The sequence below is a fragment of the Sus scrofa genome, chromosome 13 (genome assembly GCF_054392235.1).
Source record: "Sus scrofa isolate SSC_HxYL_T2T_F1_AM1 chromosome 13, Sscrofa_HxYL_maternal_Yorkshire_Landrace_v2.0, whole genome shotgun sequence".
In the NCBI taxonomy this organism is placed as follows: domain Eukaryota; kingdom Metazoa; phylum Chordata; class Mammalia; order Artiodactyla; family Suidae; genus Sus; species Sus scrofa.
This window is the reverse complement of record NC_139395.1, coordinates 115,678,871-115,699,079: the sequence shown is the minus strand read 5'-3', so window position 1 is coordinate 115,699,079 and position 20,209 is coordinate 115,678,871. Positions and strand designations below refer to the sequence as shown.

The 20,209-nt window shown below is 38.0% G+C and overlaps 1 protein-coding gene across 10 annotated transcripts in view; it reads right to left on the bottom strand.

The window, feature by feature from the left end:
* Nucleotides 1-19,471, bottom strand: part of NMD3 (NMD3 ribosome export adaptor) — a 71,500-nt gene extending 52,029 nt beyond the window's left edge. For 8 of the 10 annotated variants that reach the window (XR_014822598.1, XR_014822601.1, XR_014822599.1 and 5 more), the window contains exons 1-9: nucleotides 19,368-19,471; nucleotides 18,743-18,799; nucleotides 16,512-16,646; nucleotides 14,535-14,631; nucleotides 10,549-10,629; nucleotides 9,396-9,524; nucleotides 9,025-9,115; nucleotides 3,337-3,415; nucleotides 2,555-2,651 (exon numbers count right to left, since the gene is read on the bottom strand). Coding sequence is in view for 6 of the 10 variants with exons in the window: in XM_021069741.2 (XP_020925400.1) it covers nucleotides 2,555-2,651; nucleotides 3,337-3,415; nucleotides 9,025-9,115; nucleotides 9,396-9,524; nucleotides 10,549-10,629; nucleotides 14,535-14,631; nucleotides 16,512-16,646; nucleotides 18,743-18,786 (753 nt within the window). In the remaining 4 variants the exon portion in view is untranslated. Of the gene's footprint in view, nucleotides 1-2,554; nucleotides 2,652-3,336; nucleotides 3,416-9,024; nucleotides 9,116-9,395; nucleotides 9,525-10,548; nucleotides 10,630-14,534; nucleotides 14,632-16,511; nucleotides 16,647-18,742; nucleotides 18,800-19,231 lie in introns of all 10 variants that reach the window. The other 2 variants (XM_084987487.1, XM_084987489.1) reach the window with 1 other exon arrangement.
* Nucleotides 19,472-20,209: the final 738 nt, after the last annotated feature.

Genomic DNA, 20,209 nt, shown 5'->3' with positions numbered 1-20,209 from the left:
GGGTTGGATCCCTGGCCTTACTTGGTGGGTTAACAATCCAGCATTGGCAGGAGCTATGGTGTAGGTCAAAGATGCAGCTCAGATACCAAGTTGCTGTGGCTGTGGTATAGGGCAGCTGTAGCTCTGATTCGACCCCTAGCCTGGGAACCTCCATGTGCCATGAGTGTGGCCCTAAAAAGCAAAATGACAAAAACAAAAAGACAAAAAAAAAGAAAGAAAAAGACCTAAAACAAACAATCAAACCTTAGAGAAACAGAAAACAATCTACACCTTGTTAGGATGGGGATACCTTAGCAAAAAGGCTTAAAGGAGAGTGATTCTCTAAATCTATCTGCAACTTCATTCAATCTCTATAAAAATTAATTTTAGAGAAGCCACATGTTCCTCTTTCTTGTCTAGACGTAATCAAAGATTTAATGCCCACTGCCCCCAAAAGCACACACTCCTATATGTGCTTCAGGAGATATTATCAGAAATGCAGTTATCTGTTTTTAAGCTGTTCTTAAAATGCAAAAAGGCTCTGGGTTATGTTTTAAGCTGTATCTATTTATAATCATAGATTCCCCTAATGGCACCTAGGCCAGTCCTTTTTCGTTTTAAACTTGAGTCTCCAAAGATTAATGAAAAAACTTCTTTACACTCTATATTTATCTATTGTATTTATTTATCATCAATGAATCACTCAAAGCACATAATACACAGGCTTAAATATGCCCTCGCACCTAGATTCATATTTCCCCAGTTTTACACCAGGAAATGTTCACTGTTTTAAACTAAGGATCTGCAAAATAAGACCCTCAGGTCAAATTTTTGTAAATTAAGCTTTGCTGGAACACAGCCTCGGCCCTTCATTTATTTATTATCTATGGCTACTTCTGTGTAACAAGAGCACAGCTGAGTAGTTGCAAAACAGACTATATAGCCTAAAAGCTAAAAATATTTACTGTCCGGCCCTTTACAGAAAAAATTTGGTGACACTGTTTTAAGTCATCATTTCATCCCTTTTACTGTATTAGACCATAAATTAGTGATAAGAGCTTTAAAGCCTTAGAGTCAAAGACCTAGGCACAAATCCTGGCTTCATCATTTTCTAACTTTGGGCAAATCATCTAACCTCCCCATGCTTCAATTTCCTAATCTTCAAAATGATATGATTTACTCCAATTGTCAGACTTGAAGAGATGAAATATACTTAAGTACTTAAGTAAGTACTTAGATAATAACTTTATACAGAATGCTCAAAATAAATTATGGCACCTATCGTTATTAGTGAGTTAAATATGGGCATGTAAGTTCCTACATGGCAGAGATTTCTAGTACATGATTCTTAACACACAGCCTTCTATACAACAGATCCTCTGTAACTATTTGTAGAATTTTAATTCATTTTTATTTTTTGAGGCAGGGTTTTACCTTAGTATAATTAATGAAATGACAATCTACCTTTCAAGTGTTATTAAGACTTTTTTTTTTGGCTACACCTGTGGTATGCAGAAGTTCCCAGGCCAGGAGTTCCCACTGTGGCACAACAGAAACAAATCCGACTAGTATCCATGAGGATGCAAGTTCGATACCTCTGCCTCGCTCAGTGGGTCAGGGATCTGGTGTTGCCACAAGCCATGGTGTAGGTCACAGATGTGGCTTGGATCCCACGTTGCTATGGTTGTGGCACAGGCCAGCAGCTGTAGCTTCAATTCAACCCCTAGTCTGGAAACTTTCATATGCCAAGGGTGCAGCCCTAAAAAGCAAAAAACAACAAAAAAAGAAGTTCCTGGGTCAGGGATCAAACACACATCAGAGCAGTGACCCAAGCCACAGTAGTGACAATGCCAGATCCTTAACCTGCTGTGCTACCAGGGAACTCCTATTCAGGATATATTTTTAAAATCAGAGGAGTTCCCATCGTGGCTCAGTGGTTAACGAATCCAACTAGGAAGCATGAGGTTGCGGGTTCGGTCCCTGGCCTTGCTCAGTGGGTTAAGGATCCGGCGTTGTCGTAAGCTGTGGTGTAGGTTGCAGACGCGGCTCAGATCCCAAGTTGTGTGGCTCTGGCGTAGACCGGCGGCTACAGCTCCAATTAGACCCCTAGCCTGGGAACCCCTATGTGCTGTGGGAGCGGCCCTAGAAAAGGCAAAAAGACAAAAAAAAAAAAAAAAAAAAAAATCAGACAAGTAATTCTATGATCTCATTTCCACAATATTGTTTAATTTGATCGTGCCAAAATCCAGTTTGCGCCCATTCCACAAAGTGGTCCACTGATATTTATTTTAAAGTCATTTCCATAAAGTTTCAAAGAACTGTCACATACCCACTAGGATGACAAATTTTCAGGAATATACACCTTAAAAAACTATAACCAAGCCTTTGACTTAGTACACCCAAAATTTATAATTTTAAGCATGATTACTTTAAAACATCTTAACATGGCTGAAATGTGTCAGAAATCATTAAAAAGGAAGTTATTATAAATGTTAACCAATCCCAGAAGGAAACCAGGGACTAATAATTACACAAAAACCAATTAAGACATGATTAATTAAATGAGAAAAAGTACCTTGCATATTGGAACAATTTCCACAGAAAAAGTGCTTTTGTAATTGTATGTGTTACTATGGATATCCTGAGAGATCAGTCTCTGTGAGGCTTTGTACCTGTTAAGAGAAAAAGTTAATTGTAGTAAAAAGACAAAGGTCCTTACTTGTACAATCTCAGGAATATAAATATTCATCAAATCAAATCATTACTACCCAAGGTCTGAAACAGCTTCCTGATGCCTGCTATGGTGAAGCCTTATCTCATCCCCTTCATTTAAAAACCTTCACCAATTTGACTGGAACCTACCTATTTTCAAATTTATCTACTAAAACTTCCAAAACATGTCCTTTGCTTACACCAATCTAGTCTACATATAGCATCCATTAGCCAAACTAATGCCTACCCAAAGACTTTGTTTATACCAATCTCACCTTTCGATTTAAGCTCTACTTCTGAAAATTTCCCAATTTAGGAATTTACGTCCTTTCTCCTCCAAGAAGTTTCTCCCCAAAGTCCTCTACTCCCATTTTTCTTTTATCTTATTTAAATACACTCAACCAGTGGTTTAGCACTGTAGTGCTCACTTTCTCAGGATGAAGTCTAGCTCTGCAGAGATTCTTAATGCTCTTTAGCTAATACTTCCCTTGAAGTGGTTAATCCAATACATGCTTATCAATTGTGTAAGTATTCCTATTACAATTTAAAATACTTTAAGATAAGTTGCCTAAGCCTGAAGAATGAACGAGACCTACATTCATTCCCAGCTCCTTGGATTTAATCACACGTAGGTTCAGAACATACCTAGTGGGAACTGTACACTGAAGAAATTCTACCATCTTCTGAGCATGTTGTTTTGAGGAATAATAGAAATCCAGACCATCTTAAAAAAAAAAAAAATTAAAATATTAACTGCATAGTAAGAATTTCCTCTACTAATGTGACTATATCACAAATTAAATATGTACCAATTAAATCATAATTTTCCAGCCATAGCACACTAGGGATATCATATCATTTAAGACTTGTTTGACAAAATGATAGACAAATCAGACAGATACTAACAAAAGAAAACAATACTCACAATTTTAACTGCACATAAAATAAAATTCAAGGACAAAAGGGAAGCGAAAAATATTAAAGGATATTTTATATAATAAATGGAAAAATCTACCAAGACAATAGGAATACATCTAGTAACACTGTGGTGCAGAAAACAAAAACTATTTAAAAAAAAAGAGAAAAAAATTAACAAATGTTAATACTTGCACAATCACTGTGGGAAACTATCAAAGCTAAAATGACAAAACCGATCAAAAATAGAAAGGATATATAGAACATGAATACGGTTGAATTCAACTATCAAGGTTGACTTAATTGAGCTTACAGAAGATGGTTCCAAGAAAGAATACCTATTTTTAAAAACTCAAAGAATATTCATAAAATAATCATATACTAAGATTGAAAAAAAAAACTTCAATTCCAAATAGTAGAAATTAATTAGTAGCAGAAATTACCATAATATTATCCTTTCACCACACAGTAGGACTTAAAACCAGCAGCAAAGAGATAACTAAAGGCAAACTACCTGCTAAGAAATGTTCAGGGAGGAGTTCCCATCATGGCGCAGCAGAAACAAATCTAACTAGGAACCATGAGGTTGTTGGTTCGATCCCTGGCCCTCACTCAGTGGGTTAAGCATCCGGCGTTGCTGTGAGCTGTGGGTGAGGCTGCAGACTCGGCTCGGATCTGGTGTTGCCATGGCTGTGGTGTAGGCCGGCGGCTACAGCTCCAATTAGACCCCTAGCCAGGGAACCTCCATATGCTGTGGGTTCGGCCATTAAAAAAAAAAAAAAAAAAAAGTTCAGATATTTTTCCAAACAACTCAGCTAACTAGGAAACTAAAATGACTCACAATAGCCAAAACAATTTCAAAGATAACCAAAAGTTGTCAGGAACTTATTATTACACTTTCCAATTTCAAAACTCAGTAACTTTGTTACTTTCATTTTTGCACACTTCTCTTAACACTTCAGTTCCTAGCTCCAGGTTTTGGGAAGAGCAGGAAAACATGTGGTTTTGTGTCTTGAATTATTATCAGAATTAAACACACAATTACAACAAGCTTATTTTAAAAAGGACATTGTATTGTGTTACAAAAACCTGGATATATCTCTTGGTTTCTTTCTTTAGATAATTTACATTTTAAAATAAGTTGACCATTGGGAATTTGTTAACAGATCAGTTTGTGACAGGAGTTTAAATGTGTCGTCACTGTCTCTGCTGTCTTTACTTTGTCCAGAACCTGTCATTATGTAAACTACAAAATTTACTGTCTCAATTGCTTTGAAAGTTTAAAAAAAAACCTCAATAACTTTAGTTGAAGTAATCAAGACACTGTGGTACTAACATTAAGGATAAATATATAGATCTATGGAACAGACTTGAGAATCCAGAAATAAACCCTCACATTTATATTCAACAGATCTGTGACAGAGGACCCCAGAATCTTTTCACTGAGAAAACAGGCTAACCACATGGGAAAAGATAGATTCAGGCCCTGATCCCACACCATGCACAAATATAAACTCTAAAGGATTAGACCTAAGTATAAGAAAATTATAAACCATTGGAAAGAAACACAGGTAAAAATCTTTCAGAAAATCTTTCTGATTAGAGTTCATTGGTTTGGTTTGGTTTGGTTTTTGCTTTTTAGGGCCACATTTGTGCCATATGGAAGTTCCCCATGCTAGGGCTAAGCCACATCTGCAACCCACACCACAGCTCACGGCAACACCAGATCCTTAAACCACTGAATGGGGCCAGGGATCAAACCCAATCTTCATGGATACTAGCTGGATTTGATTCATTTCCACTGAGCCATAATGGGAACTCTTAGACAAGAGTTCTTAAAATGACACCAGAGCAATTTTTCTACAAAAAAAAAAAAAAAAACAAAAACAAAAAAACTGGGGTGTGGGGAGCAAGAGGGAGAAAAGAATTGGGTCAACACCTGCATCCCTGAAAGGGAGCTGTGAAGGAGGAAAGGTTTCCATACCCTGAGAAGTTCCCTCACTGGTGAAATCAGCCTGGACCAGAGGGGAGCTTTGGAGCCCAAGAGGAGAGTGCAGCAACTGGTTTGCAGAAGGCAAAACAGAGTGCAACTTGCACCAGAGGTCACCACCTTGTGCTTCCCAGCCTGAGATGATGGTCTGTCAGTGTGAGTGGGGGCTGGATGCTGAAGCTCAACACCCAAACCCAAGGATAGGACTGGGGTTGGCTGCATGGAGACACCTGAAAAGGCAGGACTGTGGCAAGTGAATGGTGTACCTGAAAGAAATCCATGCCTGCTAGAGAAGGCACCTTTGTTGGGGAGTGTGTGAGGACACAGGCAGGACTGCCATAAGAGCTTATTTCCCTGTGAACACTCTCAGGGAACAGGGCACTACCTATAGCTCAGGGCTGGGCATGAGCCACAGCTGCCCTTGCAAAACCAAACAGGTGCCAAGCCCTGCCCTCACTGTCTCCTGAGTACAGGGGCCACAGCTGCCCTTATGAGACCCATAAGTAGGTACCAAGTACTGCCCCTGCTGTCCCAGAAACACTTTCTATAAATTGTGAAAGCATTGGTTTCCCCTCATATATGAGACTATACTGTGATATTATGTGACTTGCCATCTTAATATATTTGGAAAACTTTCCACATCATTGCATATAATCCTGTTTCATTATTTTTAACCACTGTGTATTTGTTAATTAATGTTTTTTATTATTTAGTTGTGTCCTATTAATTGGCATATAAGTTGTTTCAGTTTTTTGCTGCTACAAACAGTACTGTAACACCCTTATGTTTGTGCACACTTAGTGGTTTTTCTGTGGGACTGAGTTCAAGAATTGAAATTACAAGTATGCAAATGTTAAATTTTTATACGTGCTGCTAGATTGTCTTTCACAATAGTGCTAGTTTACAGTCCTATCCATCACTTATGAGACTTTCTGTTTTTTCAAACACTTGCCAATACTGCATGACCATTTATGTCTATCTAATGTGAACTGTCTGTTCACATATCTGGTTTTTCCTTATTTGTTTTGTGTCTATTATTCATTTATCAATCTTATTACGTGTGTGTATTGCTTTCACAATTTACAGACAGAGCACATATTATGTTTTAATATAATCTGGGAATGACAAGTGGGACAGAGATTCTTTATTCATAGATATTTGTTTGAATTTTTACAATTACTATAATCTTAAAAACAAAGTTATAAACAAACAAGCAAACAAAAGATTCATTTACATAAAACCAGGAACCAGTAAGGGGAAAAAAATTAATTCCTCTGGATGAAAAAGAGTTGTTAAACTTCCAGCATTTTTGGTTTTGAAAGTAACTGCAAAAGTATGTCCCAGGATGTATCCAAGTCTTTTGCTACAAAGAATTCTGTGTGAAGATATTTCTGCCATGGTGAGGAACAATAATCAGAATTCTCTGCTTCCTTTGCTAGCATATTACAATCCCATAATCTCCAGGAGTTACTCAAAACTAAGTTACTCAGAACAAAGGTGTATTCCTGCCTGATAGCTAGCCGCAAAAAGCCAGGCACCATGTTAAAACAGGCAGCAAAGTACCCTACCCACAATACGCATTCAATAACTGTTAACCTTACGTCTACTGGTAATGCACTCAAGTCAGATACAAAGCTTAAAAGATTTTCTCCAGGTGAAATCTAATATCCAGCACAAATGAACATCTCCTCAGAAAAGAAAATCATGGACTTGGAGAAAAGACTTGTGGCTGCCTGATGGGAGGGGGAGGGAGTGGGAGGGATCGGGAGCTTGGGCTTATCAGACACAACTTAGAATAGATTTACAAGGAGATCCTGCTGGATAGCATTGAGAACTTTGTCTAGATACTCATGTTGCAACAGAAGAAAGGGTGGGGGAAAAAAATGTAATTGTAATGTATACATGTAAGGATAACCTGACCCCCTTGCTGTACAGTGGGAAAATAAAAAAAATTATTGGAAAAAAAAAAAAAAAAGAAACCAACTTATCTGTTAAAAAAAAAAAAAAAAAAGATTTTCTCCAGGTGAGATAACTGGTATTTATTTTTCCCCATTTAAGGACTCCAAACCACACTTCTAAGTACTTTTCTAAAGATATACAAGATAAGAGTTTCCATCATGGCGCAGCGGAAACGAATCCAACTAGGAACCATGAGGTTTCGGGTTCGATCCCTGGCCTCGCTCAGTGGATGAAGGATCCGGCGTTGCCGTAAGCTGTGGTATAGGTTGCAGACGTGGCTCAGATCTGGTGTTGCTGTGGCTGTGGCAGGTGGCTACAGCTCCACTTAGACCCCTAGCCTGGGAACCTCCATATGCTGTGGGTGCAGCCCTAAAAAGGACAAAAAAAAAGACATGACATAAACGAATAACTGATCAGTAAGTAACAGAGGAACTCTCACTTTTAAAGTAAGTAGTAAGAGAATTTGGTCATTCATTCAAGAATAGCTACCTCAATACCTGTACTTGGCAACTAGAAAAATAATATACATGTCCCACAACTAAAAATATTAACTTTTGGCAAGAGACTAAGAATTTGCTGAAGAATTTTTATGTTTTATATTATTATTTAAAGAAATACTGGTGTTCCCGCTGTGGTGCAGTGGGTTAAGAATCTGACTGCAGCAGCTCAGGTCGCTGTGGAGGCACAGATTTGATCCCTGGCCTGTCGCAGTGGGTTAAAGGATGCAGCATTGCTGCCGCTGCAACATAAGTCACAGCTGCAGCTGAAAATAAATCCCTACCCTAGCCCAGGAAGTTCCTTATGCCTGTGGTATAAATATAAAGTGAAGAAATATTCATCTATCATCTAATATATATAAGCAGGCTACATCAATAGCAAGTGCTAAGACAGAACATGCTCTGAGGAGCCATTTTATGTAGTTTAAAAAATTATGTAAAAATTTTTAAATTCCATCATCAAGAAATCTAATTACATCACTTGTATATCACTACTATTACTGAATTCAGCCTTCTGATTTAATGTACCCACCACAAATAACTCTAGACATATGAAAAACAAAATGTTAAAACTTACAGATCTCAAAAATAACTTTCTTCCAATCATAAATGGACCTCTGCATAAAACAAGTTTTCAATGCATTTCTATCATACAGTTTTACATTCTACTAATGTAGTTACCGGTTTACTCAACTGGTAGGTATTTAGTGTAAATTTCAATCAAAATAGAAAAAAATTTTAAATTCAGTTCCTCAGTGTGCACTAACCACATTTCAAATATTCAATAGCCACATATGGCTAGTGGCTACCATAATGGCTGGACTGTGCAGGTAAAGAACTAAGATTATTATTCTTCCTTACATAAAGTTCATTTGGACAGTACTCGTCTAGAACCTATTAGTAAAGATAAAAGATTTCTCAAGATAGTTAAAATCCTGATAGCATTTCAAATGTTTTAAAATTTTAACTTACCATGAATCTCTTTGATACGAAGTGTATTCTGATGCATCCCATATTTCAAAATCAATTGTTCCAGATAGTAGAAAGTTTTTTTGTGCACAGTCTAAACATAAGTGCATTACTGGATTAATAGATGAAATGCAAAAAAAAAAAAAAAAAAGGCCACCTATACATACAACACACTAATTTTTAAAACAAAACAATCTTTAAAGATTGTATAAAATGTGGCAGTGATCTGTTTCTAAAGGTGAATGGCCCAGGGACCTGGGAATATCTCTGGCGCCTGAAGAATTTGGAAAGAAGGGAAAGGAGGAGGTTTTATTTGCTATGTATAACTAATGACAAAATACAAGATGAATTACTCATCATCTTTCTCTCATTACCTTTTGCCTGACTTGAACCACAGCCTTCCAGAAATCCTTAGCTTCCACTCTATGGCAATCTCCACACATCTGGGACTGAACAACATAATCCACCACAAACACTTGCTGAAGGATAGCACCATTCATTACCTAACAAAGAAAACAATCACACTCTTCATTCTTTTCTTTTTGTTTAATAAGAAATAATTTCCTCAAAAGAAGATTCTTTAGGAGTTCCCACTGTGGCTCAGTGGAAATGAATCCAACTAGTATCCATGGATTCGGGTTCAATCCCTGGCCTCCCTCAGTGGTCTGGGTATCTGGTGTTGCCGTGAGCTGTAATGTAAGTCACAGACATGGCTTGCATCCTGCATTGCTATGGCTATGGAGAAGGCTGACAACTGTAGCTCTGGACTCGATCCCTAGCCTGGTACCTTCCATATGCTCTGAGCGTGGCCCTAAAAAGCAAAAGAAAAAAGAAAATTCTTTAATATTTAACTTAAAATCTTTTTCTATGAATGCTTTGAGGACACCAATAAGAAACCAGTTACATTTAAAGTGTAATTATACTATTTCAGGAAAGATATATAAGTTTAATTCACAGCATTTATTAGATTAAAATTTCAAATTTACCTTTAGTTGAAGTGGTTATGAGGATATTCTTTGAAGAATTTTATAGCTGTATATAAACATGTGTGCATGTTTGTGTGTAAAAAATTCATCCTTAGAAGGTAAAGAAAACTCTTAAAAAAAAAAAAAACTTAATAACCATTCCCAAACAGCCAATCATCAGAAATCACCTGGGAAGCTTTATAGATTCCTAAATCTTATATCCAGTTGAATCCAGTTCATTCAGTCACTGTGAGTCATCATCAGTCAAGTTTGAGAAGCAATACCTTAGCTCATTTTTACTTCAATCTTACTCCAAATAAAAGTGACTTTGTGAGGGGAAAAATGACTTCATGAAGATTATCTCAGCCCACTAATCAGGAACAATGCTTGCTCTTACTAGTGACCTGGTCATTTGTGCAGATGATCCAAAAGAACACAAAGGGTTAAAATTAAGAGTGTATGTTTCCTTTTAAGCTGTTCAAGTCATAATATAATTTAGCAATAGCCCCTAATTTTCACTTGTTACATTTTAACCACACTAAGAAAACTATGTATAGCTTACCTCTTTCTGAATAGTCAGTTTAACTTTAAGTCTCTTAGAATGGGGCTCAGTCCAAACAAAGCTTGCATCTACAAGGCGTACCTTCAGTAAAACAAATAAAAAAGAAACATAAGTTCCCATCTGAGAATAAAAAAGATGAAATAATTCATTAACGAAGAGATTTCATAGATGCTTAAGGAATCTGTGATTAATCTACCCAACATCACTAGTAAAAAAAGGATTTATCATCAGAGGTATGGCAACAAAGACAGCGAATAAAATCTAATGATTTGTATTAATGCCACTGATATAACAGAAGCAAAAATTAAAATATTGTATTAAAAAATCCTTTTTCCTAAAAACATACACTGTTTTTTGAATGAAAATAACACTTTTTAGAAGAAAATGACTTGATAACGTCATTACTAGAAATCTCATGAACAAAAATTTCTACTTTTATTATTCTATTTAAGTATGTGGCTTAAAAAAAAAAAGAATGAATGATACATTAGAGGGAGTCTCATGCACTGAATAACAAATCCACAATGGTAACTCACTGTCATATCAGCAGTCAGCAGACGTCAAAAACAGTTTATTGTATGTGAAGAACTGAATGCAGCTCAATATCGGTAAAATGGGTATTGTGAGGAAGGGGTTAAGAGAAAAAAAAATGAAGGTTGTTTCAGTAATTTGGGCAGGAGTTGTAGGTAATCTGAACTGAGAGGGGCTGGAAATAACAGAAGCAGAAAAATCCAAGAACTATTTAGGAGATAAAATCTACATGATTTATTAATAACTGGATATGGGAAGGAAGAAAAGAAGATTCTAGAATGATGGTCAAGTATCCAGCTTGGACATCTAGGTAACACTTTTTCTGACACAAATATATCTTTGATTAATGGGGGTGGGGTGAAGGGAACATACTATATTCGGTTTCAGACATTTAAGTTTAAAATGATTTATCCTGGAGTTCCCGTCGTGGCGCAATGGTTAAACAAATCCGACTAGGAACCATGAGGTTGCGGGTTCAATCCCTGGCCTTGCTCAGTGGGTTAAGGATCTGGCGTTGCCGTGAGCTATGGTGTAGGTCGCAGACGCGGCTCGGAACCTGCGTTGCTGTGGCTCTGGTGTAGGCTGGCAGCTACAGCTCCGATTCAACCCCTAGCCTGGGAACCTCCATATGCCGTGGGAGTGGCCCAAGAAATGGCAAAAAAAATAAAATAAAATAAAATAAAATGATTTATCTGAGATACCTAAGTGAAGTTTTTCAGAGGATAGTGAGATATATATTTGGTCTGGAGCTCCATGGAGAAATCTGAGCTGTAGATAACAAATCTGGGTGACATCAGCAGGCAGATGATAATTTTATCAAGCCGTGTCTGGTGAGAACTAGATTAGCTAGTGTAGCTACAGCACTCCAGACTAAAACCCTCCTCACACAGCTAGCTCCCCTAAAGCAAAGCCTAGTAGCCAACAAGCCACACCAGAACAGAGAGTGACAGAGAGCTTCCAATTCCCTCAGCCTCCATCTGCAAGGGTCAAAATGAAGCTCCACCGGCACTTCCCTCAGCCTCCAAGGTCCATCTGTAGGGGTGGAGAGAGAACCCCTGACATCTACTTCACCATTCCCCTACACAGCCTCACCACACTATCTGCCCTCAGAAAACCAGGACTAACCCACCTTACTGAGCCCCTTGTTCTTTTTTACCATCACTTTATTCACCCCTTCATCTCCCACACTCTAATCTCCATATGGTTCTACATATTCCCTTTTCTATCCCATCTAACACTCTTCCCCAAATCCTCAAACCCTTTTATTGTGTCTCTGGAACTCAACATTCACTAACAACAAAGCCTCCTAAATCCTCAATCTCTTTGCTTAACATTCCCATTACCTTCTAAAGTTCCAGATTTTGTGTGTGTGTGTGTATATCTTTCCCTGCAGCTAAGTAATGACTGATTTTTTTTTCTCATCTTCCTAAACTTTTATTGTTAAAGGATCCCAGGATTCAGTCCTCTTATTTCTTCCCTTCTCTATCTAAACTCCCTGGGAAATATCATCCAATATCACAGCTTAAAATACTATCTATACCCCAAATTCATTATCTCCAGCCTGGACCATTCCCTGGCTTTTTTATCCAGCTGCCCACTCAGTATTTCTACTCCATGTCTAACAGTAATCTAAGTACCACTTTGAGATGATTCTGAAGCCTTTCCTACTCCACGAATAGCAACTCCCTCTTCCTGGTTGCTCAAGTCAAGAACCGTGCAAGTCACCTTTGAGTCTTCTAACCCATAAATATACATTCAGTTTCACCACTAAATCCTACTGACTACCTTAAAATAAATTCAGAATCTATCAATTTCTTGCTACCTCCACTAAGGATTCAAATTCCATCATTTCTCATGATTCTTAACAATCACTTCTTAAAGGTGCCCACCCTCTTCACATCTATTCTAAACATAGCCAAAGGGAATCTGATGAACTGTAAATCATTCATCTCATTATTCTGCCCTATGCTCCCTAAAATCATTACAGAGTAAAAACCAGTCCTCAAAGGGCCTACAGGGCCTACTGTGACTTTCCTTGCCTTCCCTGGCTTCATCCCCAATCATTTTTCCCTCCCCACTCCACTCTCACCACACAGGTATACTCCTGCCTCTGACCTCTATACTTGTTTTCTCTTCCCAAAATGCTCTTTTCCTTTCTGCCTTAAATGTTTACTAAAGTGTCACTTTATCAATGAGGATACTCTTAACCACTCTATTTTAAATGCCAACTCTTCCCTGAACAATTCTTATCCCCTTCCTGGTTTTTTATACCTTTTAACATACCTACTCACTTTGTTCATTGCCTACTTCACACTCTCCCCTCTTCAACTAGAATGAAAAGATCCCCAAGACGGAATTTGTCTCTCGTGCACTACCATATCCCTAACACCAAAAGCAGACTGGTACAGGGCTGACATTCAATAAACACCTGCTGAATGCTAATGAACTTTTAAGGAACATTTGACAGAAGCTGCAGTATGAAAATATGAAAGCAAAAGACCAAGTTACTGACTCCAAAAGACCAAAAAACTGACTCCAGAAAAAAAAAAAACTGAGACAACTCAGGGAACAGAAGGAAAGTAAAACCAGTAACAATAACAACTTATTACCAAACTACCAGAAAAATCTGACATCAAGAACATTAAAAATTCTAAACTTAAAACACTACTATTGAAAAAAATTAATACAAAAATTGGAAGCTAAAGTAAAGGAAACTGTCAGAAACACAGGACAAGACAAAAAATTAAAAACAATTCAATGGCAAAAAGGCAGTTTTAAGGTAGTAGGGCCAACATTTGACTCATACAAATTCCAGGGAGGAAAAAAAAAAGGAAAATAAAGGGAGAAACTCCAAAGAACTATTACGTGAAAGTTTATCAGAGTTGAAGAGAATCTGAAGGCCTTAAAACTAAGAATCCATTTCAACTAACAACATACCTGGTGGATATGAGTCATACAGTTCAGCATAAAGAAAACTGAGAGTGTTGTGCAGAGATGTTAACTGCACTAACTAACCCTTGTTGTTTTTTGGAGACATTTATGCATTGACTTTAAATAACAGGCATAAATTATTTTCTTTACAAAGTAGTAATGAAAATTTTTTAAAAACCCAAATCCCAGCCCTAATATTATAACTTCCTAAACTGTTTAGTGATGGTTTTATATAAATATTTTCAGAAAAGATTATTACACATAAGAATTTCTGACAATAATGAATGAAAAAATTGGTTCCATACTAAATCTTTTAAAGTGAAAGGATTTTCATTTCCATGACAAAAGAATATATATAACTTTAAAAATGAAAGCAGCGTTTGTAGTAGTGTGCTCATTAATAGTATCTCTTAATAGTTACTTTGAAAAATCTATTCATAGAAAGATTTCCTAAAAATGAGAGGTTAAAGCAAACATAAACACACACATACCCCTACAAAAGATGATTTAGCTATTTGACCTACCTTACTCAAAGGAGCTTTGATTTTTTTCAAACACAAAGCAAGAAGTTCCCTGGATTCTAATGCACATTGTATCCAAGTTCCTGGTGGCTGGAAATATCTGAGAGAAAAGATAATACACTGAAACTCAACATCTCTCAGGAAAAAAAAATTCCACCAAATATTGAGATATAACAATGATTATTAACCAGATATAATAATACTCAAGGTTGATCTGAGCATTTAACCCAAATATATTTTAATAGTTCCAGAAAACTTTTAATTAGACCAGTGGCATAGTTAAAAAAGTAAAATTCTGGCTATTTGAGAAAGTCAATCCAAAATAACTTATTAAAAAGTCATTACTTTAAGTACCAGTAAGAATTACAGTAGGATGACAAAATGCCAAGAGTACTTTGAAGCTATGCTCTGATCATCTCAAATTATCATTAAAAAGGTTTATAATGTACATCTAAAATGCTTACAAACTGTTTATTTCGCACAAAAAAGATAAATTAGTACCTAATACTGTGTATGAAAATTAGTTTAGACTATTAATCTACTTCAAGTTGCCTTCCAAATTTCAAACTATAAAACTCAAGTTTTAAAATATTACATAAAATTTGACTAAATTAAAATTTAAAGCCCTTACGCATATACTTCAAGTTTTTAAGCCCAGCCAGCTCAAGATTTGGAACAGTGCCTAACATACAGTAAATGCTCAATATAGATTGTTAAATATGTTATACTTCTAAATGTGTTACATGAATTTTCTTTTTTGCCCTACTTGTTAAGTAAATATTCTGATTTTCACTTTTAAAGGTTCACTGAAAAGCCTTATACAGGTCCCTTTGTTATAAGCATGTTTTTGGAGTTAGAAAGGGCTTATATATCACCTAATAAAGTCTCTTTGTTCTTTTTTTTTTTTTTTTTTTTTTTGGTCTTTTTTGCTATTTCTTGGGCCGCTCCCACGGCAAGTCTCTTTGTTCTGATGAAGAAATTAAGGCTTAGAGAGGTTAAGTGGCCAAGAGTGTCAAAGAACTAGTTTGTGAAAAATTCAAGACAGCTGTCTCCTTATTCTTCATCCAGTGTTTTCTTTTTGAATACACAATGCTCCTAACGGCAAATGTTTATTATAGATTAAGTCTCACACCTGCCTTAGTAAACTTACAATCTATAAACTCCCTGAAACAGTACACAAGTTTCAAGTGTTTACATACATGCACATGTTTTATGTATTATTCTGGGGACATGAAGTTTTCAAATTCTTAAAGAGATTCATGAGTCCCCTTCCCCCACCCCCCAAAAAAGTTAAGAACCACTAGAGTCCTAATCCATTCAGGAAATCAAAGGCATATAACTTTATGGGCAGTTTCAATGGGCAGTTTTGTGTTATTCAGTGGCCTACTAGATACGTTGTTTATGCCAACAACTAAAGAAAATAAAGGAGGTAAATCACTAACTTGCAGAACTCTGCCTTCAAATCCAGTCTTCATCCTAGATTATCCTAGATATGATATACTGAGCTTTTCTTCCATCAACTATAGTCATTTTAGTTTCGTGGGAACATTAATAGATACAATTTTTAAAATACACTGCTGAATTACTTTAAAAATAAGGTGCTTTTTAATCATACATGGCTCCTAGTAATTGAAGGTAAAAACAAAAACTTCATGGTAATTAACACTAATGTCTTTAAAATCTGCTTTTACCCTTAAAAACATCAACTTGCATCTATTAATTGTATATATCAACCTATTAATCCCTTAACAGAAAAAGAACAGATTCAAGATTCAAATACCTTTACACAAATGTTGCCAAATTAGTAGGGTAAACTAGGAAAGTATACTACAAAATTACAAATTCTAAAACCTCTAGCTACACCAACATAAATAAAGCTTAAATCTCAATTTCATGCACTTTATCCCATGTATTTTAGCATAATCTCAGTATATCCTGGTGGCGCAACTCTAAGTAGTATAAAATAGTACAGAACCATACCTTTGGCACTGTTTGCAGAAAGATATAGAAACTTGTTTTGGAATGCCTTGGCTGATATCTACTTTACTTCGCAGACAAGCCACACAAATATTGGCAGGATTTGGACTAATTGGGACACCACAATCGCAGCACAGGCTTAAATAAATAAAGCATACATTTTCAAAATTAGATTTCGTAAGTGCACTGGTTAATTAAAAAGCTATCAAACGGGTTAGCAGATACAAACTACTATATATAAAATAGACAAGGTCTCACTGTATAGCACAGGGAATTATATTCAATATCTTGTAATAAACCATTATATATATGTAATTATGTACATATACGTGTATAAAAAACTGAATCACTTTGCTGTATGCCAAAAACTAACACAAATTATAAATCAACTACACTTCAATAAAAATATAAAAAAATAGGCTATAATATCTCTGCCCTTTTTAAAAAACAGACTTAAAGCAATCTCCAAAGATGTAGCAGATAAAAAACCTTGGCCTATTGGAGACAAAAAAACCAGAGATGACCACAATCCCCAAAATCCTAAAAATATGGTTAATGTGCAAAGGACATAGAAGGTCTAAATTACTGCTAATAGTAATCATCAGACAGCTTTATAGTCAAAAGGCAGTCATTTTTTTTGCTTTTTTGGGGGGCTACACTCACGGGATATGAAGTTCCCAGGTTAGGGGTCAAATCGGAGCTGTAGCTTCCGGTCTACACCACAGCCACAGCAACGAGGGATCAAGCTGCGCCTGTGACCTACATTACAGCCCACGGCAATGCCAGATCCCAGACCCACTCACTGAACAAGGCCAGGGATTGAACCCACATCCTCATGGATGCTAGTTCAATTCATTTCTGCTGCGCCACAACTAGAACTCCCAAAGGCAATTTTTTTAAAGCCTCAGTATAACACAGGGCCTGTCAAAATGTAAAAATTTACCCCAAAGCAGAAAAAAAATTGTTTTTCCTTTTTTTTTAGGGCTGCACCTGTGGCATATGAAGTTCCCGGCTAGAGGTCAAATCTGAGCTGCAGCTGCCAGCCTACACCACAGCAACGTGGAATCCTTAATCCACTGAGGCAGGCCAGGTATTAAATCCAAATCCTCAAGGATACTATGTTGGGTTCGTAACCCACTGAGCAACAAAGGGAACGCCAGAAGAATTTTTAAAGGATGTCAAAGGAGTTCCCATTACAGTGCAGTGGAAACGAATCCGACTAAGAACCATGAGGTTGCAGGTTAGATCCCTGGCCTAGCTCAATGGTTTAAGGGTCCGGTGTTGCCATGAGCTGTGATGTGGTGTAGGTGGCAGACACAGCTGGGATCTGGCATTGCTGCAGCTCTGACGTAGGCTGACAGCTACAGTTCCAATTTGACCCCAAGCCTGGGAGCCTCCATATGCCACAGGTGTGGCCCTAAAAAGACAAAAGACAATTAAAAAAAAAAAAAAGGATGTAAAAAGTATCATGTCTACTTCTTTTGTGTAACTGATGGAAGCATCATAACCATAGTTGTACTGGGGACAGAAAGTGTTTAAGAATCACTGATGTTATCCAAAAGAAGTATTCTAATACCCTCTGAGGTTCACAACTGTCGCCACTGGGCACATGTGGCGGCTGAGGACTTGAAATGTGGATAGTAGACAGAAGAACTGTGATTAATTTTTTTTTTGTCTTTTTTGTTGCTATTTCTTGGGCCGCTCCCGCTGCATATAGAGGTTCCCAGGCTAGGGGTCGAATCGGAGCCATAGCCACCGGCCTACGCCAGAGCCACAGCAACGTGGGATCCGAGCCGTGTCTGCAACCTACACCACAGCTCACGGCAACGCCGGATCATTAACCCACTGAGCAAGGGCAGGGACCGAACCCGCAACCTCATGGTTCCTAGTCGGATTCGTTAACCACTGCGCCACGACGGGAACTCCAGAACTGTGTTTAATTTTACTACATTTTAATTACTTAAAATTTAAAAAGCTACGTATAGTCTATGGCTGATGCCAATCTAGCAGAATGTATAGTGACTATTTTAACACTCTTAAAAGCAGTATTTACCACCACAAACTTTCCAGTGAAAACTGAATTCGACTTTCTCAAGAAATAGTTTTTCATTTTTCCCACTTAAGACAGAAAAATCCCCTCACTCAAAAGAAAGGCGTTGCCCACACTCAGTTTCAAAGACTCACTTTAACATTTTGAAATTTAAGGAGAGTGGGGGAAAAGGCATGCGACTCACATGTGTCCAGGTGTACGGTTGATGGATTCTGTCATATACTCCATTTTTCTGTATACCCTGATTTTAAAAAGAGAAAATAGTTAAGATTTAGACATTCGTCTACTCATCCGTTTATACAAATCTTCTGCCTCTGAATAAGGCAGCCAAGCCTCGCAAAGCAACAAATGAGAAAAAACACATTCTACCTAGTACCTTTGAAAGAAAGTGATTTCTCTAACAGAACCAAGCGAATTTCGGAGGTTTCTACAAACCCTCGAGCCACTGAACCCGGCGCTGACCTCAAGCGTCACCTGGCGCCAACCCGGGCGAACCCACGGAGAGGCAAGAGGGGGCTGGCTGGGTCCGGCCGCCCTGACAGTCCCCCAACTCCACGGCCCCAGGCCGGCACCGGGAGTGCCTAGAACCCATACTGCAGGAGTCTGCGGGCGGTATCACCGCGCCTGCGGGCCAACCCCCATCTCCACCCGACCCCGACCCTGAGAGTGACACCTCACGCGGGCTCCAGGCTGCCGGCCCACACGCTTTGAGCACGCGGCCCGAGGTCGGCCCACAACTCAGGGAATTGTCCCCTTCCTTCTTAGGGACCCGCGCGACTGCAGCCCAGGTCTCGGCCCCCAGAACCTACTTAATGCCTCTGGGCCAGATCCAGAGGTGCCCCAAAACGAACGCACAAACACTTAACGCCCAGTCAGAGGCCACCACAGCTGACTCCGGGATGGTGACGATCTCGCGAGAAGAGCTCGAGATCCCGCGGGCCGAGAGCAGCGAGTCACAGCAGCGGGTGGGGGCGGAGAAAGGTGCGGGCGTGGCGAGCGGTGGGGAGAATAAGGGGAGGAGTCGGGAGGGGGAAGGGGAGAAGAAGGGGGAGTGGCGGGGGGAGGGGAGGAGGTGGGGCTCTCTTGTCCTAAGGCGCCTGAGACTTAAAGAAACATTACAGCTCTTCTGTTTGGTTATCATCCTTCCCGATCTTCCCTGGCCAGAGCTCACTCAAGCCAGTATATAAGTCACTTTTCAGATATCCCTATTCGGAGCTTGCTTCTTGATTAAATGATTATATAAAAGTTGTAGATAAATGGTACTACATTATACAGAGAAATTAAACTCCATCGAGGGCAGTGCCTTTGTCTATTTTGTTTGCTGTTATATTCCTAATGCCACATCCTAACTGCTCCAACGAATATTTGTTGAATAGATGAAAGAAGGATATGTAAGAAATAATTATTTGTGAAGTCTTTGTTATTTTTAGACCAATCTAATTATTAGAATGTGCTTCCGGAAAGTGCACTAAATATTTCCTTATGACTATATATACCTTGACCCTAGAGCAGATCAGAAAGAGTCTAATCACTCTTTCTCATGACAATATTTCAAATATTTGAAGAAGGCAATCATTTTTCTGTCTTCTAATCCCAAATTTCAAGGAATAATTATGGTCATCTTATAGAACATGATCAAAGAAGGCCTCCC